This window comes from Apodemus sylvaticus, chromosome 7 (genome assembly GCF_947179515.1).
Source record: "Apodemus sylvaticus chromosome 7, mApoSyl1.1, whole genome shotgun sequence".
In the NCBI taxonomy this organism is placed as follows: domain Eukaryota; kingdom Metazoa; phylum Chordata; class Mammalia; order Rodentia; family Muridae; genus Apodemus; species Apodemus sylvaticus.
The window spans coordinates 86,850,716-86,877,143 of record NC_067478.1 but is presented as its reverse complement, the minus strand read 5'-3'; the positions used below and the strand labels follow the sequence as shown (position 1 = coordinate 86,877,143).

Below are 26,428 nucleotides of genomic sequence, written 5' to 3'. Positions count from 1 at the left end.
TGTGTGCGTGCATGCGCCAGACAAATTTCAAAACTTCAAACACTTAATAACTTCAACATTATTTAAAATGTTTCTTATGAACACAATAGAGTAAAATATTTAGTTACCAAATAGATTTCCAACAGACTAGTAATTTTCTTAACAGTTTCTGAAATTACTAAATGTATGTTAGCATTAACTACACCATTTATCCTGCTTAGGTTCTGAATGGCATGTACTCCCACACTTAGTCCTATTTACACTATAGAGTCACCAGTGTGCATGTGTGGTTTGGGAATGGTCCTGGGCACACACTGACTCTTAGATGTGTGCAGGGCTGGTAGTGTCTACCTGGCTACAGACACATATTGTATTGGTCACCCTATCATACTGTATTATGGGCACACATATACATAGTACCCACTTACATGTGTATGTATACATTAGGATTTACTCCACCTATTTAAACTGACACAGTCAAGATAACAGAAATACTATATATATTGAAGTTTCTCGCATTCACTGTTCAGAAAACAGTGAATGAACTGGAAGTTATTACTTTACCATCCAGCTTAACGTATGGACCCCATAGACACCCATCCGCTGCTTCCTTTGAAGCCTAGTGGAGTCAGCTCAATCCAGCTCCTCTTGCCACTTGCAATTTCCCTTTCTGATGTGGAAGTCATGGTGCAGCTGAGTTGAGAAGTAAGACAGCCAGGAGTCCCAGGCTAACTATGTCCTTCCACAAAGTCAGTAAACGGGTGCTTCCCAGAGCCAGAGCCTCGTCATCTGGTCGCCAGACAGGGGCTACGGGTGGGTCAGGCTCCCCTGGGAATGCCCCCTCTTTGAATCTAAGGGGCAGCTCACAGCCCTCTCCTCTCCAGCCCATGGAGCAGGTGGGTAAGTAAATATGGGGCGGACCTGACATCAGGCAATGCTACCGCCACCCCACGGCACCGACAGAAATAAAAGAATTCTCTTACAGCAATTCTCTTTCTCAATCCACTCCGTGCTGAGGATGCCGAAGGAGCGGCAGGCCTCCCCGTAGGCAGCTAGGGAGCCACACAGCTGGAACTTCTTGTGGTTGTAGCAGCCGTCCAGGTAGCAGGACTCGTAGAAGGCGAGGGGATCGAGGAGCCCATAGCAGGGCTGAAAGAAGCCCTTCATGTCGGTGAGCTTCAGGCAATAACCGTCACCCTGCATGGCCTGGATGTGTACATTGTCACACGTGGCTGCGTATTGGGAGAACTGTAGCTCGTTGCAGCTGGGGGCGAGAGGTCTGGTCAGAATAAGTGAAGCAAAAACAGCCATCTGAGTTCTCCCGTAGAAGGTAAAACAGCATCTATTGTACCTGTTGGGCTAGCCCTGAAGTTTACATAATATGAAGATATCAGTGATGACTAGCAGCGTGACCTTAGGAAATCCAAGCCCTGGGGAGGTCTCTGTCCACTTAAAAAAAGTGAAACAATGTCTATTGCTCATCACTGGGATAGATAGAGTGCAGATAAAATGCCAGAATGGACTAGCAGCCAAAGCGCCACATGCCAACAGGTATTGATATAACAGCCATTCCTACTTCAATATACTTCATTGACTTCATAACCATGAACGGCATATTGCCAGAATAACAATAATGATGTTTGTGGAATTAAAGACCCAGAAGGAAATCCAGGAGCTTCTAGCCAGCTCCAATTTAGCTGTCTGAGATCAAAAGCAAAACTTTCAAAATGGAGCTGTGTGCAGGTAATGAGAGTTCACAGAAGGACAAAGGGAAGAAAGACAGGAGGAAAACAAAATAATATGAAAAAAGAAACGCGGGCACCTCCTCTGGGAGACTCAGACCTTGCTCATTGGTGGGAAACCCAGAATGGCTTAAATGTCCCGAGAGCATCCGTTCTACCTGTGAGTCATTGACTGGGGCTGAGGGAGGCAGTGCCAAAGGAGTTGGGGGACCTAGTCCTGGCTTGGTACTCACAGGAGCTCCGTGCAGAGAAGCCACTTAGAATGTTTCTCCAAGAAAGATACCCAACAAGATGCTAAGGACCTTCCCTGGTCTGGGTCCTCTCTAATTCACAGACTGATCCATTATTCAGTGCCTGCTAGGTACCCGGGGCATCCTTTCTCCAGCTGGGTAATTGGACGGTATTCGGTGTGTAGGGACTGAAGGGTTTGAGGGATCTGACCAAGGCAGAAGCAAAGGAATGTCAGGAAGCAGAAACATGTTTACAGAGCCAGAAAGGTGTCCGCATGATTCTCCAGCCAAGAGGGATTCTAAACCAAAATCCTTTGCAATGACACGTTTAGCTCGGTCTCAGCTAGCCAGAGGGGAAGAGGCTGGTGGTCACCTCGGTAGCCACCATGTTTTCAATAAGGCTCCCTCCATTGACAGCAACTTCTGCCTACATCAGCAAAGCCTTCTGGGAAGAGTTTCTTCTGAAACTCTCCATCTTAATCCTAGTAGGGGCTCCCAAGTCTCAGGTAGCTAGCTGGTGACAGTGTCAGATTCTAACCCTAGGGACACTCTTCTGGGTAGCAGAGAGAGAATCACTTGATAATTTAGAATCGTATCATCTAAACCCAGCTCCTGCTGCTGCTGTTGGAAAAATGACTGGGTCTCTAATGCACCTAAACTCCAAAGGGTAAACTCAAAATTCTGCGTGACAGAAAGGGAAATGGACGCCGAGGGAAGTATGTCCCTGTTCACAGCTCCTGTGGATGTGTGGAGACCGGAGGAGCCATGAGTCTGCGGTTTGAACGGCTGGGCATACACGCACCTCTTCTGCATACCATTGGTCTTCCAGCTCTGGGCCAGCACCACGCTGCTCACCACGGGTTTCCCCCGCAAGGTCACATAGTCATCAGTCATGTCTCCATTGAAGTTGCCACAGAGGCCACACACTTTGTTCTGCAGCCTCTCACTGATGCTGATTTTAATGACGTTGAAACCGTTGTAGTATATCTGGATGTCCGGGCTGGTGTCAATCACCAGAAACCCCTCGCTGCTGTAGATTTTGGTTGCCAAGCCAGTTATAAATGGAACATTGACTTGGGTGCCATTCACCTATTGGAGACAGAGAGACAGGAAGCCGTTACCCAAGGGCTGATTTCAGCCAATCTTTTTGGCAAAGAGCCAAATTCTGCAGGCCCTGTGATCTCTACCGTAGACATTCAAGTCAGCCCCTGTCCTGGGCCACCAGCCATCATGTGTATCAAAGTGGTTTCCAATAAAGCTTTATTTACAAAGTCAGCAAAGTGCTCCTGCCCAAAATCATGAGGACAAGCTTTTTTACTCCTAAGATCCCGCATTGAAACAGTTGGACAGGGTAGCTTGTGTTTATAACTCTAGAGTTAGAGAAGCTGAAAAAGAAGAATCTCTGGGACTTGGAGGGCACACAGATGAGCCTGTTTGTCAACGACCAGGCTCGAGAGAGACCCTCATCTCCAAATAAGTAAATAAACGTGGGTGGCACCTTTATTTATGGTTGTCCTCTGGCCTCTGCACATGCCAGAGCACACGTGTGTGTGCACACACTAACACACAGACACAGCAAGTGGATTGGCCACAGGCCATAGTCTGACAACTCCAGTGCTAGAATTTAAGGATATACACTTGTGGTTTCCCCACAGGAAGCAAACTATGGGAACATAGGAGTTAGGAGAGAAGAAAACATTAGAATTGGATTGCCCTCCAGGAGTGGATAGATTTTGTGTGTGTGTGTTAAACTTACACCAGCATCCACAAATTACTGAAAATGACACCATAATCTTGTTCTAAGGGGAGTCTAACCTGGTTACAATGGACCTGAGGATCACTACCCTGTTTATGGTTTCTTTGTTTATAATGTGCAAACCTAAAGCCTTCCCAGATGTCTTATAAACACAGTTTTTTTCTGCATTTGTCATTTTCCTGCTTTTTATAACATTTCTTAGCCCTTGGGACAGGATATAACATGCTTTTCCTGTACTTACAAAATAAATTGGATTTTCCCCCTCTGGTTATTAGTATCGTTTTTCCATTAAAAATATAAAAAGATGACTTAAAAAAAAAAAAAAACCTCTTTACTTTTTTGCTAACTCGGGGTATTATTCAGCAGCGATGTCTGGCCAGCTCTCCTGATGGTCACTTTCTCCTTCTCTTGTATTTATTCTTGGCCAGTGCAGCTGGGTCTGTGCAGGCTCAATTTGCAAACGGAATCAGAGTGTCAAAAACAGTAGCAGCTTTCCTGGAAGCTAAAAGCCAGTGGTAAAACCTAGATTCTTTCTTTCAAGCCTGCGAAAAGCAACAAGTCTCTTGCCTGGCACTGTGTACAAAGCTATTTGATGACTCTTTAAATAAAGGTGCACTGAGTGCTAGATTTAGCTGAGCTGGTTGTGGAAGGCAGAGAAGAGGCACTATATTCCTGAACATGTCAGTGCGGCCTCTCCTCACACTCCACCTCCTACCTGAGCTCACTGTGAGGGAGCCTGGCTCCATCTTCTGGGTCAATCGGATGTGACCGGTCTGGTATAACTGACTGGGGATTCAATAGTTCAAAGGACAGATTAGATACTTCCAAAGTAGAGTGCATATGGTATTCAAGGAAAATATTAGTTATGGGGGTAAGTTCTTCACATGTATTACGTACAGGTCTTTATAAGCAAAACCAACCAGGGCAATGGCCCCGAGGAGGAATCAATCTGAGATAAAGTCGACATTTCCTTTCAGTTTGAAGGTCATCACAGGGCCTCTAGTAGAGGATTTGCTCTGCTGGGCTTCACTTAGGTTCTCGCTTTCCCAGGCAAGTGCTTACTTTCTCGTGATAGAGAAAGCATGGCAGACATGAGGGTTGATCTTAGAATACATGGGCAACGCCAAGATTAATTGCAAAGGCTCTTAAAAGCGAATGAGATGCCTTTAGAAATTAATCCAGAGCAAAAGCTGACTTATCTACCATTTTATCTCCTGGAGCTGATTGCTACCCTGATGTCATTACAGCCTGAAGATGCTAAGTTTCCTGCCTTCGGAAGCATCAGCGACAGAGGCAGCAGCCCACTCTTACACCCACTGGGGCTTCTTGCTTCAGTTCTCTGACGCAAGGATACTTGGAACAATCCATTATTATTCTTCAACTCAATTATTTGGGATAAAGCCGCCACACTGGCTTCCCTTGACTCATTTCGTAAAGAATCAAAACCCGGTTTGTCACCTTGACAGTGTTCCGATCGTTGATGAGAATCTGCTCTTCGTTAATGTAGAAATAGACCGGTGAGATGATAGTGAGGTTGGGTGAGGACCACTTGTCGAAGTTGATGATGAGCTGGAAGGAGATGTCTGGCAGTTTCTGGCAGATGGTTGAGAGCACGAAGGCGCAGTTGGCAGGGAACCGCAGGAAGGCACCATCGAATGTGCGGAAGACTCCGCCCCCTGCCGCTAGGCAGTAGGAGGTCTTGGTGCTGAAGCAGCCGCGCACCCCACTGCGCAGGGCACACTCCTCATCTGACTTGCATTGTCGTGGGTCGCACTGGATCAGGTTGCGCCTGAAACAGCGGCAGCGCCGCGTGCAGTCCCCGTTCCAGAATAGCTGCTTGGGCTGGAAGAGAGGTGTCATTTGAGTTAAGGTTGGAGAACCCCCAAACCCAGCCTAGCCTCCCTTTAATGCAGCTGGGGTTAGCACCAGGGAGCAGAGGGAGGCTGCTTCAAACACACATCCCGTTGATGCAATTCAGAGACCAAATAAAACGCAATTTGGACTTTATTGGCCTCAATCAAGGACTCTGGAATCTTTATGGCTGGGGTTGCTGAACTAATCAGAGCCTACCTGAATGTGCAGCTAGCTGTTGGAACTGGGTGAGGAAGAAAAACACATGGTAGATTTTCTTAAGCTGGAGAATCAGGCTTCTAAAAAACACAGGCCCCACTTTAGGATGAAATTTAAATTCACTTGGGAATGAGAGGCCAGTGCTTTAAATCTCAACCAGTCGAAAGAACGTGGTAATCAACTTGCATGATCAATCATTTCATTTCTCAGTACACTCGCCCTGCCACCCACGTCCCTCACTCCAGCTGATTTCTGATTTACTTCTACTGCAAGTGCCTCTCTCTGTGTGTGCTAAAGGTGAGGTATCTAGCTGGCATCACAAAGGAGAGCTTTGGGGTCAGGCCACTCATAAATCAGTCCCAGCCCTCAGCCTTCTTCAAAAGATGATACAAAAGTGTTAAAATGCCTATAGCTGTGGTGTCTCCTTAACAGGAAGTAACCATTATTTTATATTCCTTTGGAGATGGACAGCAATGCATAGACACAGTTCTACTCTGTAGAGTTTATATTCTTAATCTTGTACTTGCTCTACATTGGGAATATTGAGAAACACTCATGACTGTACACGTGTGAGGACCATAATCAGTAGACAGGCCACACTGTGTCTCCAGCATGAGCATCGCTTGTCATAAGTGCCAAGTTTAGATTTAGGAGGTTTTTTGACTTAGGAGTAATTGCGCATGTGTGATGAGATATCTTGAGAACAGGACCCAGGTCCAAACATGAAATTCATTTATGTCTCATACATCCATTCGACACTCAGCCTGATAATTTAATGCAATATTTTACACATCTTGTGTCAAAGTTTCAGGTCAGTGCGCAAAGGGCTTTATATTCTGCAGCATTTTGGATTTCAGATTTTTGGATTAGAAATGTATAAGTTATATAATTTACCAGACAGTCCTATCCAGAAAAGATGTTTTAAGATGCACAAAGGGGCCTGTGATTTAGTCTGGCCAGTGCTTTCTGCTTCACCACAGATTTAACAATACCCTCCTAGTGACGGCTTGTGACTCAGATTCAAGGGTGAACAGGGGCAACCTCTTCTGAGCAGGATGCCAGTCATCCTCAGAGTGAAGACATTAGAAGCCAGGGCCTTGCTCCTTCTAGATCTGTAACATGTTCAGGGTCCCAGCAGCCTCACAAACTTGACTTCATTTCTCTTATCAGATTTATACAATAATTGAGTGGTTGGTCTGGCCTCTGTTTGATAAGAACACAGACATTGGTGGGAAGGGAAAAAAATAAGCCGATGTTTGTGGATATGATCAGAGGTAAACAACTCATCCACACAAGAACGTGATTGTGGAACCAGCATCAGAGGGATGCGTCTGGCCCCATGCTGCTTTCTTTACCTTAATTAGACATGACAACGACAGCTGGGTGATTACCCTACATGCTAATGACTAGATGTGTTCTCTCTCTATTTCCAAGGAAATCTGCTGTATAAACAAAGCCTCGGAGCTTGTTTGAATTGAGGCAAACGGATGTGGATTATTTGTTCTGTGACTTTGCCACTTCCCAGATATAAGCTGTTGTCAAAACCCACTGACTTTCTGATGAAAACCAGATAATAATGCTTATAGTACTAATAGCTGCCAAGGGTTGTTATGAGCCTTTCTGGGTGATTCCAAGTGTTTTTATATGCACCATTTCATTAAAATGCCTGGATTTTTTTTTTTTAAAAATGTTTCTCAAGAGAATAAGAACCACCACCATAATAACAGAAACCACTAATCAATAAAGGATTGGATACCAGGTACCAGGCTGGGCAAATAGTCTGGGGCATTCAGATGACCCCCACTGAGGAGCACCCTCAGCCACAGATGACCCCCACTGAGGAGCACCCTCAGCCACAGATGACCCCCACCGGGGAGCACCTCTCGCTGTTGGAGGAGCACCCTCAGCCACAGTTCATTCTTAGGGAAGCAGAAGGTCAGAGAAATGACACAGTCAGTTAAATATCACTCCTCCAACAGCGAGAGAGCTAGGACCAATCTCGAGTCCTGTTTCTTCAGGCCACACTGACACTTAGGATCCCTGTGGAGAGGCTACAGGACACAGTTGAGAGACACCACATAGCCAGGCTAGGGGCAGAGATTAAAAGTGTGCTCTTGGAATCTGGAGGCTGGTTATAATAGCGCCCAGACGAGGAGAACCCAGAAACGATTTATTTCCCACGTGTTTTGCCCCTTCCCTTTGAATGGTGGCCCTGGGGGAGCGTGGGCCCCAGCCCTTCTGAGAAGCCCCCTTGTTAGTTCTACTATTCTCTCTAACATAACCTCCAAATGTCTTTCCCAATGGAAACAAAATCGAGCATAATGCCTACATTTCTATTCTTTTCTTTATTCCCCAAATAAAGGCGGCTCAGTCAATCTCAGATGAGTCAATGCGTCTTTACAGAGAGGAGACATTATTTATTTGTGCCTAGTTGAGTTCCAGTTCAGACACTTCAATTAGATTTCTGGCAAGCGCTCCCACCTTCATTTAGAATTGATCTGCTCGGCAGGATATCATTTTTCACTTGTTGATATGTTATTTTGTAATTGTTCCCTTCTTTAAAGCATAATTTTTGTTTCTTTCCTGAATAGGTATTTTTACGTCCCTGAAGTCAGGAAACACTTCCCCAGGCTCCTCTACCATGCTGTTCGTTCCACACAACCAATGCCCGATAATACTCTCCTCAAGTACATTTACATGAAGAGTGGCCTTGAGGTACAACGACTGGCTGAAGACCCTCTCATTAAGTTATTTTCTTAGTTTGGGGTTATGGCACCGTAAATATTACAGGCTTAGTGATATGCCTCCAAGGGTGTTTGAGAACCTGGGTTCTATCCCATGCACTGCCTCTTCCCCAAATTTAAATAGCAAAACGATTTAGCAAGCCAATCTGTTTTCTTGGGGAGTGTGGGGGAGGGGGGTCCCTTCATCAGCACTCCACCCCCACACCGGAGAAAAGGGTGGGAAGAAACCCACATGTTAGCACTCAAGGGCCTTTCTGGGAATGATATCAGAATGACAAACGGCACATGTGTGGGAGCTTCAATAGCCGGAGAGGGAAGGCCACTCCTCCCAGCCTTCAGCCCCATATTTTCTGCTTAAAAACATCCTTAACGGAGACAGCTACAAATGTCAGATTCACAGCCACTGTATTTCCAAACTAGAGTCCCATCAGAAGCTTTCAGACCAAGATTTACAGGGAGGCAGTCCACAGAAGGGCCTAGAGAAAGGAGTGCGAGCCTTGCTCATGCAGAGGAGGCAGGCGCCTGAGGTCTGGCGGAGATTCCAAATCCTCAGACCATTACTTCCGGTCTCAGCTTCAGCTCACCTCCTGCACATTCATCATCACAGAGCAGGAGACCTGGGCTATTCAAGGCCCCTGGGCCTTGGAGACAAACCAGTCTGGTGTGGAGGAAGAGGCTCAGCCACCTCCTGTACCCACCTCGTAGTATTTGCCATCTGAGTAGCAGCCACAGTTGTGGGGCAAGATACAGCTCTTGCCATTGAGGACATAGCCGGCATCACATTGGCAGCCCTCTACGCAGTAGTGATTACACTCGCTCTTCAGGCGGATGGCAGCACAGCGGGGCTGGCAGACACTCACGCAGCTCTCATAGTGGCTGTTGGGGGGGCAGGTGACCGCTGGAACAGAAGGGACCAGTCAAGTCACAAGGAGCCACAAATGGCTTTCGCCCAGTCCCATTCACTCGCTCGCTCTCTTGCTAGCTCGGGGAGGTGGAAGGCACGGGCTGAGGGAAGAGGTGTGAGGCTGGCCATTTTTCCTCGCCCGTGCTCTTTATTTATGAACAGCCTCTGCCTGATTCCTTATTGGTTAAATGGCAGGCTGGTGTGTGCAGAGGAAAGGGGCTGGAGTCTTCCCCCCTGCCACTGTGAAAACCCACTGGCCACGAGGAATCCCAGCTTGGGCTTAGACAAGGTGAGCACAGCAGCCCAGCCTCTCGGGCTTCATTTGTATCAATACTCTTCTTCGCACCCTGTTTACCCAAGCTCCCCATTCTTTCCGTCCCACTTAGAGAATCATGAGATAGTGTCCTCCCCCTATTACCAAACGCCACTCACCCTCCCTTCCGAACCTCCATAGAACCTTTAGTCTAAAGCAGCGGGTTTATCAGCGAGAGACTCCCGAGCCACATGAGCTCTGAAAATTCGTGCATGGGCAACTTGACCTGAATCAGTATGTTCTATGTCCTGAGATGCATCTAAAACTGTGTCTGCGGAAGGCAGGTAAAGTACTGGTGGATATTGTTGAGTTCTGGCATGAAATGCAAACAAGGTTATTTAGATGCTGAGCCTCCGTTTCTTTGTATACATAGTGCAGATACCAACAGCATGGGGATTTACATGCTTAGAAGAACTCTGGTCATATAGTGTTCAACAAGTATTAACCAATCAGTAAAGCAAGTCTTCCTTGAGAGTTTTGTAGCAGTCGCTCTCTTAATCAATGCATACTAAATGCACAACAATCATTTATGTGGAAATGTCTCTGGACTATATGGAAGGTTTGAGGGATTATTTTTTATCGTGTGGTAAATAAGAACTTGCAGAGTGCATACATAAGCATACATGAGTATATATATATATATATATATATATATATATATATATATATATATATATGTATGTATATATGCACTACCACAGTGTTTTATATATATTAAAGTCTAGTTCAAAAGATAACACACTCAGGTCATAGAAAATACAAATGGCCTGGGTGCAATAGCTAACAAATTCCTGCGGATTCTTGCACAAATCGCCTATGCACATAGACACATGTGTGCTCCTTATCCACAACTTCGGTTTTTCTCATGAATGCGAGCATAATCTACAAACCGGGCCATACCTTGCCAAACCTTCTCCTGCTTTTTCCTGACAGTATTTCTTCCATTCAGTCTTGAACTATTGTCTTTACACCACTTTGTGGTGTGCGTTTTTTGTTTGACTCTCATGGTATGTAGTTTTTTTTTTCTTACCTAAGTTAGGCTATAGAATAACTTCCTAGATGTGGAATTTTTAAGCCAAAGGATAGGTGCACCCACCACCACCACCACCACCACCACCATCAGCATCATCACCACCACCACCACTACCACCACCATCACCATCAGCATCATCACCACCACCACCACCACCACCACCATCACCATCAGCAGCATCACCATCACTACCACCACCACCAACATCACCACCATCACCATCATCATCACCACTACCATCAGCATCATCACCACCACCACCACCACCACCACACCACCACCACCATCACCACCACCACCACCACCACCACCACCATCAGCATCATCACCACTACCACCACTACCACCACCACCACCACCATCACTACCCCACCACACCACCATCACCATCACCACCACCACCATAACCATCATCATCACCACCACCATCATCACCATCACCACCACCACCACCACCACCACCACCACCACCACCACTATCATCATCATCATTGCTACTGCCCATTCTACCACTACTACTGCTGCAGTGCTGGCTCTCCAACCCAAGCCTCTCTCTGCCACTGAGCTATGATTCCCACCCCTGAAGTCTCTGGCAGATCCCACTGAGCTGCCCTGTAAGTGAAGAGGTTGTACCAAGGAACAGAGAGGATTTTGTCTCCTGAGGTTTTAATGAGGACAGCCCAAGACTTCCAACTTCTGGAAATGGGAAAAGAAAAAGAAAAGAAATCTCTTTCTGCTGTCTGCACATTCACTTTGCATTTCTTTGATCCTTGCTACCATTTCGTTTGTTTATAATCATTTTTCCGTCTCCTGCGAGGCGCCTTTTCTCATCTGTTACACACTGTGCTGTTGAAGTTTCCTGTTATTAGACTGACTATAAGTGCTCTTTATAAATTAAAAATGCACTTCCATGTGTCACATGTATTATAAAGTATTCAACACTTGTCTCTGACTTTGCTTCTTCTTTAAAAAAATTGTATATATATATATGTATATTAATTATGTTGTTGCCATGTAGAAATGTAAAAAATTTTATGAGGTCAAATTTATCTAGTTTTCCTTAATAGCTTTGAGTGTCTGATTGGGGGTGGGGCAATGCCTTTGTTTTCGTTATAGTACTTTTATAATTCAATTTTTAAATGTTTAATTTTTTTCAGCCTGGATTTTATTTTGTACCAGAAATGAGGGAAAGACTAAACTCTTTTTTTCCCCAGAGAATTTTCCTAACATCACTTCAATATTTACTACATAAATCTTCCTTTTCCTCAAATTATTCAACACCAGGTTTACTACATACTGATTTCTAATGATCAGAATCCACGGTTCTCAACCTTCCTGATGCTACAACCCTTAAACACAGTTTCTCATGTTTTGGTGACCACAGAGCCATAACATTATTTTGTTGGAACTTCAGAACTGTAATTTTGCTACTGTTATGAGTCATACTGTCAGTGTATGATATACAGGGCATCTAATATGGGACCCACAGGGGTCGCAACCCACAGGTTGAGAACCAGTGGGTTAGACATCAGGTTTTCACTGTCATGTTCATCTTTTAGCCTTTAGCCGCTGCCCTTCTCATCAGTCTGTTAGGTTCTTGTTAACTTGTGCTAGCTAACTTGTTCCTGTGAGACTATTAATACTGAGTATTAGCTAATTGATTAATACCATTAATATAGAGTATTAATAGTAAAATATAGCCATCTTCATATCTAGGAAGACTTTGGATTCTTCTCTGGCATCCAAACAGCACTGACAACATGGTAGGTGACCCATAGACACCTGATTGTCAAAATTTTAAATTATCACATTTTAAATACTGGTTTCTTGTTTCTGTCCCCCTCTGAATTCTCCAGCCTCTGAGAGCTGGATAGTGATGACTGCTTGTGTGTACTGAGGTCAAGAACATGGCTCGTGTCGAGGCCAGCAGACTTATTTAAGTCTGTGCCTGTGTGGACTGCAGGGCACACAGATCCCCTGAAAAGCAACGGAATAGAATGGATGGGGATGGACTGGACAAGGCCCCTGGAGTCAGACTGACTTGGCTATAAACCCTGGCTCTGCCGTCAACTGGCAGGGTCACCTTGCAGGGCTCATTGCGCACTCTGAACTCATTTCCTCCCCTATAAAGTGGGGGTGATACTGCAGCTCTCTTCCCAGGAGAAGTTTGTAAGCTACTAATTCATCCTCCCCTCCCCTCCCCTCCCCTCCGCTCCTCCCCCCTCCTATCCCCTCCTCTCCCCTCACCTCCCCTCCTCTCCCCTCCTCTCCCCTCCCCTCCCCTTCCCTTCCCTCCCCTCCCCTTCCCTTCCCTCCCCTCCCCTTCCCTTCCCTCTCCTCCCCTTCCCTCCCCTCCCCTTCCCTTCCCTTCCCTTCCCTTTCCTTCCCTCCCCTCCCTTCCCCTCTCCTCCCCTCCCCTCCCCCCTCCCTTCCCCTCCTTTCCCTCCCCTTCCTTCCCATCCCCTCCCCTCCCCTCCCCTCCCCTCCCCTTCCCTTCCCTTCCCTTCCCTATCCTTTCCATGAGTAACAAAGTACTTGGGGCTTCCATGGTTTTGATGGCATCACTGATGGTATGAATATTTATTGTAGCAATTCATTTTTAAAAATTAAACTACAGGAATGTGTTGGATTTTCAGGGAAATAAGTAAAACAAAACCTTAGTTGCTAAAATCTGATAGAAGGGGAATCCAAAACAATGATGCTAATCAATTTTGATTGATCACCCGCCAAGCACTTAAAGACGGGTCAGAGGGACGGCAGTTCTTGATGCCCAGTAGGGCACCTCTCTCTATACACACACACTTCCCACTTCCCCAAATTGTTCTCTGTACGAACATCACCTCCTTCTCAGCTCCCCCTCAAGTCCACATGCTACATCCTGCACAGGGCCAGGCCAACAGCAAGCGTTATAGAGCTCTTAGCTACGATCCGTGCCTTTTACCATCTTCTCAGTATCTCCTGCTCCAAGTTCCTCATGGAGTGACTAAAATTAGCACAACAGCCTCGGCTGATGGGATTTTAGGCGGGGTTAGTAATTAAGACAATTTATCTCTCGTTTTTCTTTCCAAGGCCATTTGTTCAAAGTGGGTAGAGAGGTTTTTGGTACATTTACAAATAAGGTAATTGAGTAATAAATTATCCCATTGATAAGAACAGCCAATATTGTTGAGAAAAAATTGGCATTCTACCTTGTTACCAATAAAGCACATGCCAAATGGGCAGTTTGGTTTAACTCCCCTTCTCCCCCTGAAAGTACCATTCTTATACCTAACACGTGACTAATAAATTGAGTTAACTTTTAGAGGCCTGATGACCCAACTTCTCAGAGGTCAAAGTAACCTAAGAAACAAAGGACCACGTCAGGCCAGGCTTTCGTTGGAATCTCTCAGATGGGAAAGCTAAGCCACCCACCATCTTCAGAGTGTTTGCTGGTTCTCTAGTTTTAGTTTCTTCCTTATTATTCATGACCACCATCCTCCTACCTACCCCGTCTTTTGGATCTTTACCCCTGTTTCAAAATGCTGAAAAAGAAAAATATAAGCCACTCTGCACTGGAAACCATTCTCGGTCACCCGTCGCCTGTCCTGTGTCAGCCTGGGAGAAGCTGGGGGCAGCTGGTCTACAGCAGAGGTGGTATCCAAGGCCGAGGTGGGCAGACTTGAGTCTCACTGCCATGAATAGAAGTCTCCATGACTAGGTTAACCCATGTGTACAGGGCACAACCAGTGCTTTGACAGAACTTTGAAGAAGAAAGGACCAGATTACTGGTAAGGAGGACAGGAAGAAATGAGGAATCATTTTCATATCTTCTATCGCTAGTCAAGCTCTATCACAGAGTAACTTTGTCCTTAGATTGGGGGGGGGGGCTCATAGGGCTCCCTTTTTCCTTCCCATGAGTGACAAAGGCTGATGCCCATAAGCTGGGGGAGAGCTCTTGTTGCTGTCAGCTCCTGTAAGGCATTCCCTTGTTGTCACAACTAGACATGATGGCATTTGTCATTCATTATACCTGTCTGTCCCCCAAGCCCCTTTCAACCAACCCAGAGCATTGGAGCCAATAAGCAAGGAGAGAGAGAGAGAGAGAGAGAGAGAGAGAGAGAGAGAGAGAGAGAGAGATCCCTGTGAAAGACCTCAAGAAGAAGAACCAGACTCAGCTCCCCTCCCCAACACGCTTTCTGGACCTGTGCCATGCTGAGGTCTCTCTGCCAAGAACTTGGTTTTCTGATTCAGAGGAGGTCAAGCATGTCAGTCCACTGTGCTGACTCCAGTAAATCCCCAGGAGACCTGGACATTACTTCTAGCCCCAGAATTTTTATAGGTATATATATGTATGTATGTGTATGTAATATATCTGTATATGTAATATATGCTATATATACATATATATATGACTGAAGACACTAGATTTTTCTGGACAGTTATCCATAGACATCATGTCCCCCACCTTCTTTGCTCAAGAACTGAACTTGGATGATAGAGTCTTAGACTCTTTCCCCTCCCTCCTCTGCCCACCCCAGTTTCCATGAATCCAGCAGCTGAGAGTGTAATGCAGACCAACTGATCGTTAAACCACAACAGCTCTGAAGCCAAATCTCCCCTTTCCAGGATGAAAATGAGAGTTTGTTCTTTGTGGAGCCTGCTGTATCCCTTATTTAAAGCTCTGAACATCCACCATTAATTTGTAGCCATTTTGTATAATCAGACCCTTTATACAAAGAAATGTGCTATAGTTAATGAGGCTGGGCTAGAAAATAGGTCATTGCAGGTTAACTAAAGCCTCACAATGATTTATTTCACCACCAACTCCTTCCTATGTGCACTTGCTGAACACAGCCAAGCACTCTAGCTAACTCTCCTGTGGTCCACTAGAGTACTGCATATGTGTTGGTGTGAGAGTCAAATCCTGACCTCACCATTGAAGACTGTCTAACCTTACTTAAGTTGCTTAATTCCTTTAAGCTTCAGTTATTTCTTGTCTAAGAGGGTTCTTGTAAAGAAGTAATGAAACAATAATAGCATCAATATAATAGGTATTGAGTGCTAGGATTTCAGTGATATAATTTGATCCTTGTAGTGTTTCTGTAAATAAATGGTTCAGGCAGCATTATGGTTGCTCCTTAGAGAAGAAGCCACGTACCAGGAAGGGGAAGTGACTTAATTCAAGGTTACACTGATTTTTAATGACTAAGTGGAGACTTGAATCCGTGAACTGAACTCCCTTTTCTAATGCTTTCAATATTCTGCCATGTTCTACAGTCAAAAAGACTAACAAATGATATGTATGATATATGATAATATATGATGGACCCATAAGGTCCTAGAGTGGTGTTTTCTAACCTGTGGGTTGTAACCCCTTTGTGGGTTGAATGACCCTTTCACTGGGGTCACATGTCACATATCCTGACTATCAGATATTTACATTACAATTCACAACAGTAGCAAAATTATAGTTATGAGGTAGCAATGAAAATAATTTCATGGTTGAGGTTCACCATGACATGAGGAGCCATTCTAAAGGGTCGCAGCATTAGGAAGGTTGAGAACCACTGACTCTTCCCTTGTTAGTATCTTGGAAGTGTTTTATTATGTATTTGGAATTGGAATTCAAATGCAGCATGTGATATTCTGAGTTTTAGATATGTGGTCTCATTCCATCCTTCAGGATAACCCATTAAATCCGTGGTCTTTAGCCCTCTCTACAAAGAAAGAAGACTGTAGGTTACACCTTCTGTTTCAGGTAGTGGGACTGAGTTCCAAAGTGCGTATCCTGACAGTCTTCCCAATGAGCCCTCACTTCTATGGAGTTGGAAGACCAGCCTCCTACACCAATCAGAAACAAGGAAGAGCAAGAAAGAGAGATAGGAGGACTCACAGCAGGACGTGTAGTTCCTCCAGCCAGTCACTGCGATTCCTTGAGTCTGGCACGTGCTGGCATAGTTTTGTAACCAGCTGCAGGCCGTCTGCACCGCACCTCCATCAATACAGGAGTCAAACAGGCAGTTTTTATAGAAGAAGGTGGGGTTGACTTTGCTGTGACATTTGGCAAACCCAGCATTCTGGTTGGGGATCAGGCTGCACAGTTGCTGGACTTTGGAGAAACCTTCAACTTTGGCACAGGATGGGCAGCGGTCCCCGCAGCCCACCTGGCAAAAGGTGTCCCTCTTCACCCAGCTCTGTCCAAACTCATTGATACTCAGTGCGGGCAACCCCATGGGCATCTCCAGGTCATCCTCTGGGTTGCCATTGTAGCGCCCACAGAGGCCATAGGTGCTGTTCTGCATGCTCCGGGGCACAGTGATGGACAGGAAGGTTTTCCAGTCATACACAACCTTCAGGCCAAAGTCAGTCTCCACAACCACATGAAAGCCAAAGGAAAAAATGTTTATCTTCCCTTGTCCTAACTTCAGGGGCAGGTACAGCCGTTCATTGTTGACCTGTAAGAGGCAAAAAGAAGAGCAGAAAAGACCAGTTGGCCTAAACATTTCTCAGTTCTCCTAGTCATTAGCCTTCTGAAGGATACATCCCACAGAGAGGTTGCCCAGGTAGAGCTTTGTGTGTAATGCTGTTTATGCCAGTCAGCTCTTATTATTAGGATTTGAACAGACTTAAATGACTATCCTTTGTACACTAATATACCTATTTATTTCAGTGCCTTCTGTTTATACAGTATTATTTTCCCCTAGGAGTTCAAATTGTTTTCTCTAAGGTAATGGGAGGATAATAAAAATTCAATTAACGTTGAGAATAAAATACCAAAACCTAAAACTCCTGTGTTTCTATTTCTAGCTCTACTGTGGATTTATTTTAGGCAATCTCCAACTTATTAATTCCATTGGGGTTTTTTTGGGGAGGATGACTTCACTCCGTTGGTTCCTCTGCCTGCCAAGCCTCTCAGTGCCCATCAGCATCTCTCTCATCCTCAGGCCATGCTACCATATCACCTCTTTAATAAAAAGATCCTCTGACTCTAAGACCACAGTCAGTGGGATCACTCCCTTCCTGGACAAGCACAGCGGGAGAAAAGGACCCATCCCGTGCCCCAGCCCAGTGCTATGCTTGGTACACAGTAGTTGCCACACTAATGTCTGTGAGATGAATGGATTCTGCCTAGGCAGAGGAACATGAGCTAAGTGTTGAGGACAGAGAATTGACCTAGAGAATATATATATCTATAATTCTCTTATATTCTCCTCTACTTGTTTGGATCAAGATCAAACATGAGCCCATCGCCAAGTGTCCATCACAGCCTGCCTTGAGTGACAACCCGTTATAGGTGCTTTTGTCTCATCTGCAAGATTATAAGTAACCAAAGTACAGGAACCTTTATGTCTACTGTCTCTTCAGGACATGCCCCACAGTTTAGTTTCTCAAATGAACCAAGCACGCCATCCTATTGCCATTGTCTCTTATGATTAAGTATGGAAAGTGTTTTCCTTGTCCCAGCAAGGACCCTCATTCCCAGTCACTGTGGCTGTGATACAGTGATAACGCAGATGACCTTGGTCCACTCAAGGGAACCCTCTGGCCAGTGAATGACCCACATTGGTGACCAGTTTCACGATGTAGGTCATGTTCAGAGTATCTAGCATCTGAGTATCTAACTCCAGTCTTTATCTCTTCCTCTAGGCTTCCCCTGGCTTTCTTAAGAAGCCCTATTGTGGGGCTTGCTTCTAAGAAACCTTCTACAAGATACCAAAGGGCATCCTCCCTTTCTGCCATTTCTCTAGGTCAATTCTCCCACATCAATACTTAACTCATCTCCCTCTGCTTCTATGTATAATTGCCTAGGCAGAATCCATTCATCTCATAGACATTAGTGTGGCAACTACTGTGTACCGAGCATAGTGCTAGGCTGGGGCAAGGGATGGGCCCTTTTCTCCTGCATATAGCAAGGCAAGGACATGAACAGATACGAGATAGTTGATAAAAGCAGTGATGTAGGTACAGAGATGCGTGGGCCTCAGACTCAGCCTAGGGACAGAATCAGTCTACAGATGACAATACTCACAAGGAGTCTTAAAGGATGCATAGGGCAGCTGAGACAGGGGGATTGAGAGTGGAATCACAAAGAGCATTCCCCAGGCAAAAGCCCAGACAAGACAGAGCATCTTAGTCATGAGTGTGCTTTAGTGCTGATTGATCATCAAACGCAGCCTTGGGAGTGGAGGATGAATCTGAGGACAGAGAGGCTAGAAGGACCGCAGACCAGGATGCCTTGTTGCCGGCGTCAAGTAGGCAAAGAGGCTGTGCCAGAAAGGCTGACCCGGGACAGTCAGGCTTTGGGCTAGGGGGGAGTTATCTAAGATGTTGACAGGAGAATTTAAATGGATCAATGAGCTCAGAAGTCAGATTACAAAACACACAGCATATAAAGTAACAAGTAGGAGATCCAGAACGAAGACCACAGAGGAGTTTTGTTAGGAAGGGAGCAGGGAGAGGAGAGAGCTTGAAGAGGGACAGGCTTTGGTCTGGAGTCAGCATGTCTGTGGGTAGGAGGGAAAGACTGTAGAAAGTGAAGGCAGAAGATGTAGGAAGCAGGGAAGAGGGCAGATGGGCTAGGGACATCCACAGGGACAATGAGGAGCAACGTCTGCATCTGGACTGGGGGAAAATGAAAGGTAAGTCATTAAGATGCAGAATTTAAGGATGGAGGGAGGAGAAAGAGAGGGTGGGGCACAGCTCCTTTTTCCACAACAGGAACCCTAAAGGTAGAAGCAGGTGGGCCACGTGCAGGCAGGTGCCAGCCCAGCAGGTCACCAGGGAAGTAGAGTTCACAGGAGGTCAGGCTCACCTGAAAGTCTCACAGAACCCTTCTTGTGATCTGGGCTCTTTACTATGTCATGTCACACAGGAGACACCACCCCAGAGAGGAAAAGTAATGGGATTAAACATGGCACATGGCACTGCCAAAGAGAACCTTGAAAGAAAGCACGCCCTCCGACTCTGACCAGATCAAGTGGATCTCTCACCCCTGAAGATGCCAACGCCCAGCGTGTTTCAGACCCTTCCTGTAAAATAGTGATAGTCCATTTCCATTCAACCCACACACAATGTCCATCAGCCGCATTGGACCACAGAATAGCTGTGAATAGTGCCCAACACATCATAAATTTACAGGAAACATTGTAAGTGTTTTGGTTGTTGTTGCTTGCTTGTGTAAATGTGTGTATGTGTATGCATGTATGTATGTGTATATGTGTGTTTGTATGTGTGCATGTGTGTGTGTATGTATGTGTGTATGTATATGTGCCTGTGTATATGTGTAGATGTATATGTGCCTGTGTGTGAATGTATGTGTGTAACTGGGGTATTAGCTGTGCAGATGATATTTTGTGACAATATCAAAGAGACAGACAAACCTGCATGACCACCCTCAAGTTACCTGTAACAGCACAATGTAGATGCTGTGGTAGCAATGTTATACCACACAGTTTAGGAAAGAATGAAAAACTGTGTACCTACAGAACAGATACAAATAAATACACAACTTAAGGCGTTGGTTTGGCCTATGGATGTGAAGCTGTGTTGGGAGCTCTGCCTTTGCTAGAAACGAGATCATGGGTTGGCATTCCAGTGATGGTTTCTTTAAACAACTAACTCCGGTTTCTTTCTGCGGAACTCAGCCCCACATCCCTCACCCTGCCTTCTCTCCAGGCCCGCCCTGATGCTTCCCTGACCTAGGAACTCTCAGGTCGTTCTCTTCCTGATAGATGGGCTCCTTCAGGTTTGGACCTTCGTCATCTCTTCCAAGAAGCCCCCCTGAAGCCCTAAAGCAGATCAAGGCAACTTCTGCAGTCTTACGGCCCTTTGCACGGAACATTTCTTCAGACTTCCTAATTACACTGACACTAACTGCTAGGACGGCTGCCTCTCCTGTCAGACTCTGCTTCTTTCTTATGAGAGAAACCATGTTTAATTATCTTTACTGTTTTCATTTTTGATGCCATTGTGTAAAACATTCTTTGGATGAGGAGATGCTTTCTGTATAACCTCAAGGAGGAACTGGACTTGAACTGCAGGGATCCACAGAAGGCTGAACATGGTAGTACATGTCCTTAATCTTGTATTCCCATGGGAGGATGAGAAGCCCAGACAAAAGTGTCTACAGATACCCCCAGGCCAGTTAGCCTGGTGACCTCAATGATGAATGAGAGACACTATCTCAAACAAGGTGAAATCCAAGGACCAGCATCCAATATTGTCCTATGACCCTCACCTGCACACTGCGGAATATGTGTTTATATTCAAACACACGAATACGCAAGCACACGGACAAACTTTCTTTTTTAATTTTTCATTCCTTAGTACAGAGTAGTAGCTTGTTGAACTGAACTGTACTAGAGTGAAGCTTGAGAGCCTAGTAAGGGTGTGAGAGGGGCCCAGAGGCCTCCCTGGACAGGAAGGGTGTGGATGTGTGGGTGTCTCGGGTCGTGGCATGGGCGGGACCAGCTGTATCCAGCTCTGGCTGCGCCCGGCAGTGCCCCCTGCAGTGGCTCGCCTTCTGCAGCTCACCCTCAGGCACCCTGCCTGCTCTATAGAGATGGTGTTTACTTCCAGCTTCATTTAGCCTCGTTGATTATCACTTCCTGCAGCACTGTTCAGAACACGAGAAGGTCAGACCCGTAGAAGAATCTCATGTCCCAGCGAGTGACTTCTATTGTTATCCTCCATTTCTAAGAGCACCGGCGGTGACCTGGGGCTCTGGGCCGTACAGTTGGCCCTGTGTTTTCTCTCACTCTGTCATGATGACAGCTATTATTCTTCAGCTATGGTGACTAATAATAACATCATAGGAGAAACAAATGCAAATCACTGAATAAGCAGGTCCTGTAATGCATATTAATAATTCAAAGTAACTGCTAAATCTATCCCATGGGCTCACAGAGTAAAAAAGCCTCCATTACATCCTGATTTGGCCTTCTTGTCAGGAGTTTGAAGGCTGTCGACTCTGTTCCCAGCATGGCGCTTAGGAAGAAGGTCCTGGCCCAGAATCCTCATACCTCTTTTATCTCCACACGCTTCATGTTCCTTTCTCCCTAGGCGCCCCTGATGTGAGTAGCATCCTATAGCCCAGAAAGATACACTGCCGCCTCAGCTACTTGAATGTAGCCAAAAAAACAGTCTTTAAGGACATAACAGTGATGGGATGAGGTCACGCAGGTTAGTGGACCCCACATCCAAAAATGACTGTCCTTAAAAGTAAAGAGAGGCATGATACTAAGGAACAGAGTCCAGAGGGCCCTCGTGCTGTGCCTCTCATCCATTTGTGGATCTCCTGAGACCACCGGGACAGGGCGCATGCCTAGAAGGTAGGCCGACTCTGTGGGGCTTAACTCCACAGTGGAAGGGAAGCAAAGGTGACACCCAAAAAGAATAGGGGACTATTTCCTCTGAAGGAGAGAGGTGACAGGAAGTGGTCACGAATATGCTGCTAGTATTTTGCTTGTTTGTTTGTTTGGTTTCTTCAGTTTGACACAATCTAGAGTCATCTAGGGAGAAGGAACATCAAATGGAAAAATGCCTCCGTCAGATTGTCTATAGGCAAGTCTGCGGGACATTTTCTTCATTAATGATTGATGTGGGAGGGCCCAGTGCTGCTGTCCCTGAGCTTGTGATGATGTATATGTATGTGTATAGTGTGTAGTATGTGGTGTGTAGTGTGCAGTGTGTAGTATGTAGCGTGTAGTGTAGTATATAGTGTATACTGTATAGTGTATAGTGTATCGTGTATCGTGTATAGTGTATAGCATATGTGTATATGTATATCAAGCTAAGCAAGCCAGTAAGCAGTGTTCCTTCATGGTCTGTTCATCAGCTCCCGCCTTGAGTTCTTCCCTTAACTTCCTCTGTTGATGGACTGTAGGAGGTAAGCCATATAAACCTTGTCTCCTCAGGTTGCTTTTGGTCACAGTGTTTATCACAGCAATAGAAAGAGAATGAAGACAACAAGAATCCAATGGTCTGTGCACATAAGTAGGAAGAACTTACAAAAAAAAAAAAAACCCAACTCCACAAAAACCTGTTCAACCTCGTATATCTACACCTTCACTGATGAGGGCGTGCAAGGCAAGGCGGAAGCGGGACGGGAGACAAGCAGCTGGACCAGGCTTATCAGCAGATAAATGTATTTTACAGAGGAAAGCAGCCAACAACCTTGAAAAGCCAACCAAGTGGAAGGGTAGTGAATATCAGGGAGATAATTAGCTGCATGAAAATGTATAAACCTAAGGGTGGGACTGTATCAGATGGGGAAAGAGGAGAGGGCATTGTGAGGTAATGCTGGGATGAAGCAAACGATCCCTTTGTTTTAACCTCTGATGAAAGTGGAATGGACAGACGGTGTTATAATGAGTAGCTCCAACTGTAGAGACATCTGCTAGAATTTTAATCTCGGGGCTTGGGAAGTGACATAGTTGGTAAAGTATTTCTGCACAAGTCCCTGGAAGCTATATAAAAATGCCAGACACATGCTTATAATGCCAGCACTGAGACAGAGGGGAGACTCCTAGAGTTGTGTTTGCAAGCTAATCTAGCCAACTGGTGATCTCCAGGTTCAGTGAGAAAGCCAGTTTCAAAAAAGTAATAATTGGGGCTAGAGAGATAGCTCAGTGGTTAAGAGGACTGGCTGCTCTTCCGGGAGACCCAGGTTCAAGTCCTTGTCACCCACATGGTGGCTCACAACTGTCTGTAATCTGTTTCAGTGAATCTGACCACTGTTCTTTCTTGGCCTCTATGGACACCAGGCACACATGTGGTGCATAGGCATACGTGTATACAAGCAAAGAGTCCATACACTTAAGATAAAATAAAAGTGAAAAAATAACATGCAAATCAATAAAGGAAGACACCTAATGTTGACCTGTGGCTTACAGACACAGACACAGACACAGACAGACAGACACACACACACAGAGACACAGATACAGACACAGATGACACAGACACAAACCGACAGACAGACAGACACACACACACACACACACACACACACACACACACGCGCGCGCGCGCGCGCGTGCGCCCTATATATACATATGTATGACATTGTATATATAGGACACATGCACATTGGCCCGTTCAGTATCTCAGATTGCTAAAGAAGTGACCATCAGCAGAAGGAAACCCACAGGAGCCTTTAAAGAAAAGGATCTTAATGTCACTTCATTCATTCACTTGACAAATATCACTGTGTAAGGGTCATAGTTCCAGTCCAGCCTGGAAGCCAGAGTGAGACTCTTTGTCAGAAACAAAAGAAAAACATACTAGCAACAAACTAAGGCTTCTGCCTCAGATGCTAAGTAAGCTTGTCCAATTATTGTGACAAGAAGGAAGTCCTACAAGCTGGACCTTCTCTGTGTCAAAGCTAAATAGATCCCCAGGAAGAAGAGAAACCAGGGGGGCTCCTCCAGTGATTCAGCCTGTTGTGTTTAGCTTAGTCCACTTTATTTCACCATTCAAAAGAGAAAGCCTACAAGATGCCAAGAAGTCCAACTGGAGATTATGAGTATACCCTGTATAGGCCTGTGGAGTCCACTATAGGAAGGCTCATCCCCTAAATCAGCGCCTGGAATCAGCTCTGTAGAATCTGCTGGCTAGCTGGCTGGTTTCAGCATCAGGCTCAGATGGGATGGTGGATTGGGAAGGTTTGCTCTGCCGTGGGGGCTGCTCTGCTGTGAGGGCTGCTATCTACAGGCTGTTGAAGGAGTCCAGGAGACTTCTTGGCCATGCTGCTCTTGGCATCGGAGCTAAAGAAGATGTCGTAGATGAATGGGTAGAAAGTGGGGCCTCAGGTCCTGGTGTGTAAAGACAGTATGGAGAGCCCCCCCCCAAATGCTCCGAATGTGAGCAAAACTCTGGAACACAGACGCTCTGGCAGCCAATGGGGAGAATGGAAACAGTCAGGAAGGCCTGAGCAGGCCAGTGTCACGTGGATCTCAAGAGGGATAGTAAAAGAGGAATCTAGTGTCACTGAGAGAACCACCCCTGTGCCAGGTGTGCAGCTTCTTATAGATGAACAACAGCACTAGCAGACCACAGGATTGCCCACAGTTGCACAGCAGTTGCCAACATTAGATTTGGATCTAGATCTTTGCCCTCTGTGTCCTGCTATGATCCCAGGTATATTGTTCACGCGGTCTCTGCTCTCATTTTGATGCCAGTGACTTTGGCAACCCTTTGCTCTCTGAGCCTGTTTCTTAATCTATAAGAAAAAGCAACAGAAATCCCCTGTGATGGATTGTATATGTTTGTCTCAGGGAGTGGCACTAGTAGGAGGTGTGGCCTTGTTAGAGTAGGTGTGTCACTGTGGGTGTGGACTTTAAGACCCTCATCCTAGCTGCCTGGAAACCAATATTTTACTAGCAGCCTTCACATGAAGATGTAGAGCTCTCAACTCTTCCCGTACCATGCCTGCCTGGATGCTGCCATGCTCCTACCTTGAGGATAATGGACTGGACCTCTGAACCTGTAAGCCAGCTCCCATTAAATATTGTCATTTATAAGACTTGCTTTGGTCATGGTGTCTGTTTACAGCAGTAAAATCCTAAGACATCCCCCAAGTTTCTCTCTTATAACGATTATGATTTGGATTCTGCACCACCATGGCTCAGTAGCACCCAGCTGGCCTGGAATGCTACCTCCATAGGCATTGAATCCACTCTGGAGGTCGGCCTTTACTACTTACCAACACAGTGTGTTTGTAAGCCCGGTGTATCACAATGCTGTAGCCAAACACGGTCACGTCCACCTGCTTCACCCACAAGGCTAGAGATGGGTCCCGGTCCTCATTCTTGGCTGTTACAATGAACTTGGGGAAAGAGTCTGAGGTTGATCTGCTTCCTGTGGTGCAGAGGATAAGAGGGCAACTTGTCTGAAAGTCAAAAGGGTAGCCATCAAAGGTGAGGTAGTGGCCGTATCCAGAGACGATACAGGAAGCATCAGTACGGGGCTGGCAGTAGTACAAGCCACTCTCTTCCATACAGTACTCATCGTCCCTGCAGGGAATGGTCTCACAGTGGACACTGTTGTCTGTGCCATTGCAGTAGCAGAAGATCTGGCAGTCCTGGTCTACCCAGAAGGTCTCATTGGTGGCAAGTTGATGCCCCTCGAAGTTGCAGCCGCATTCGCTCCGAGTTACACACTGGCTGCCCTGCAGGGCGTAACCTTCATCACACTGGCATCCCTCAGAGCAGCTATCCACACAGATGGGACCCAAGGCCAGGGTCTCACAGGTCTCTGTACATGTCATACACTCCTCAAAATGGCTGTTCTCCGGGCATTCTAGAGCTGAGGGTAGTCAAAGAGAAGACAAGTTCGAAAAATGAACAGAGGGCAGAGACAGAAATATGCATGCGTGTGTGTGTGTGTGTGTGTGTGTGTGTGTGTGTGTGTGTGTGTGCAATCATATGTGGGTTTATACTTGTGTAGAGCAACGAGCTCAGTGAAGCAATGGATTGATACTGTCACCGAGGGTCAGATACTCCCAGGCACCGTTTGTGTAAGTTTGTGTACTTGATTTCCTACACAGAAGATTCTTTGTCTATGACCAGTACTGAGCACCTGACACATGCAGACCCACTCCTAGGCCCTTGAGTGTGCTTCATCCCAGCCATCTGGATTTAGACAAGTCTTTTTTTTATCATATTCTATAGGCGAGGA

At 45.8% G+C, this 26,428-nt stretch overlaps 1 protein-coding gene across 1 annotated transcript in view; it reads right to left on the bottom strand.

Annotated features, from left to right (window-relative positions):
* Tecta (tectorin alpha) overlaps nucleotides 1-26,428 on the bottom strand; it is a 69,994-nt gene that overhangs the window by 11,829 nt on the left and 31,737 nt on the right. Inside the window, exons 11-16 of the mRNA XM_052188603.1 lie at nucleotides 25,455-26,056; nucleotides 16,644-17,205; nucleotides 9,220-9,419; nucleotides 5,166-5,549; nucleotides 2,754-3,040; nucleotides 963-1,243 (exon numbers count right to left, since the gene is read on the bottom strand). Of these exons, the coding sequence (XP_052044563.1) occupies nucleotides 963-1,243; nucleotides 2,754-3,040; nucleotides 5,166-5,549; nucleotides 9,220-9,419; nucleotides 16,644-17,205; nucleotides 25,455-26,056 (2,316 nt within the window). The remainder of the gene's footprint in view (nucleotides 1-962; nucleotides 1,244-2,753; nucleotides 3,041-5,165; nucleotides 5,550-9,219; nucleotides 9,420-16,643; nucleotides 17,206-25,454; nucleotides 26,057-26,428) is intronic.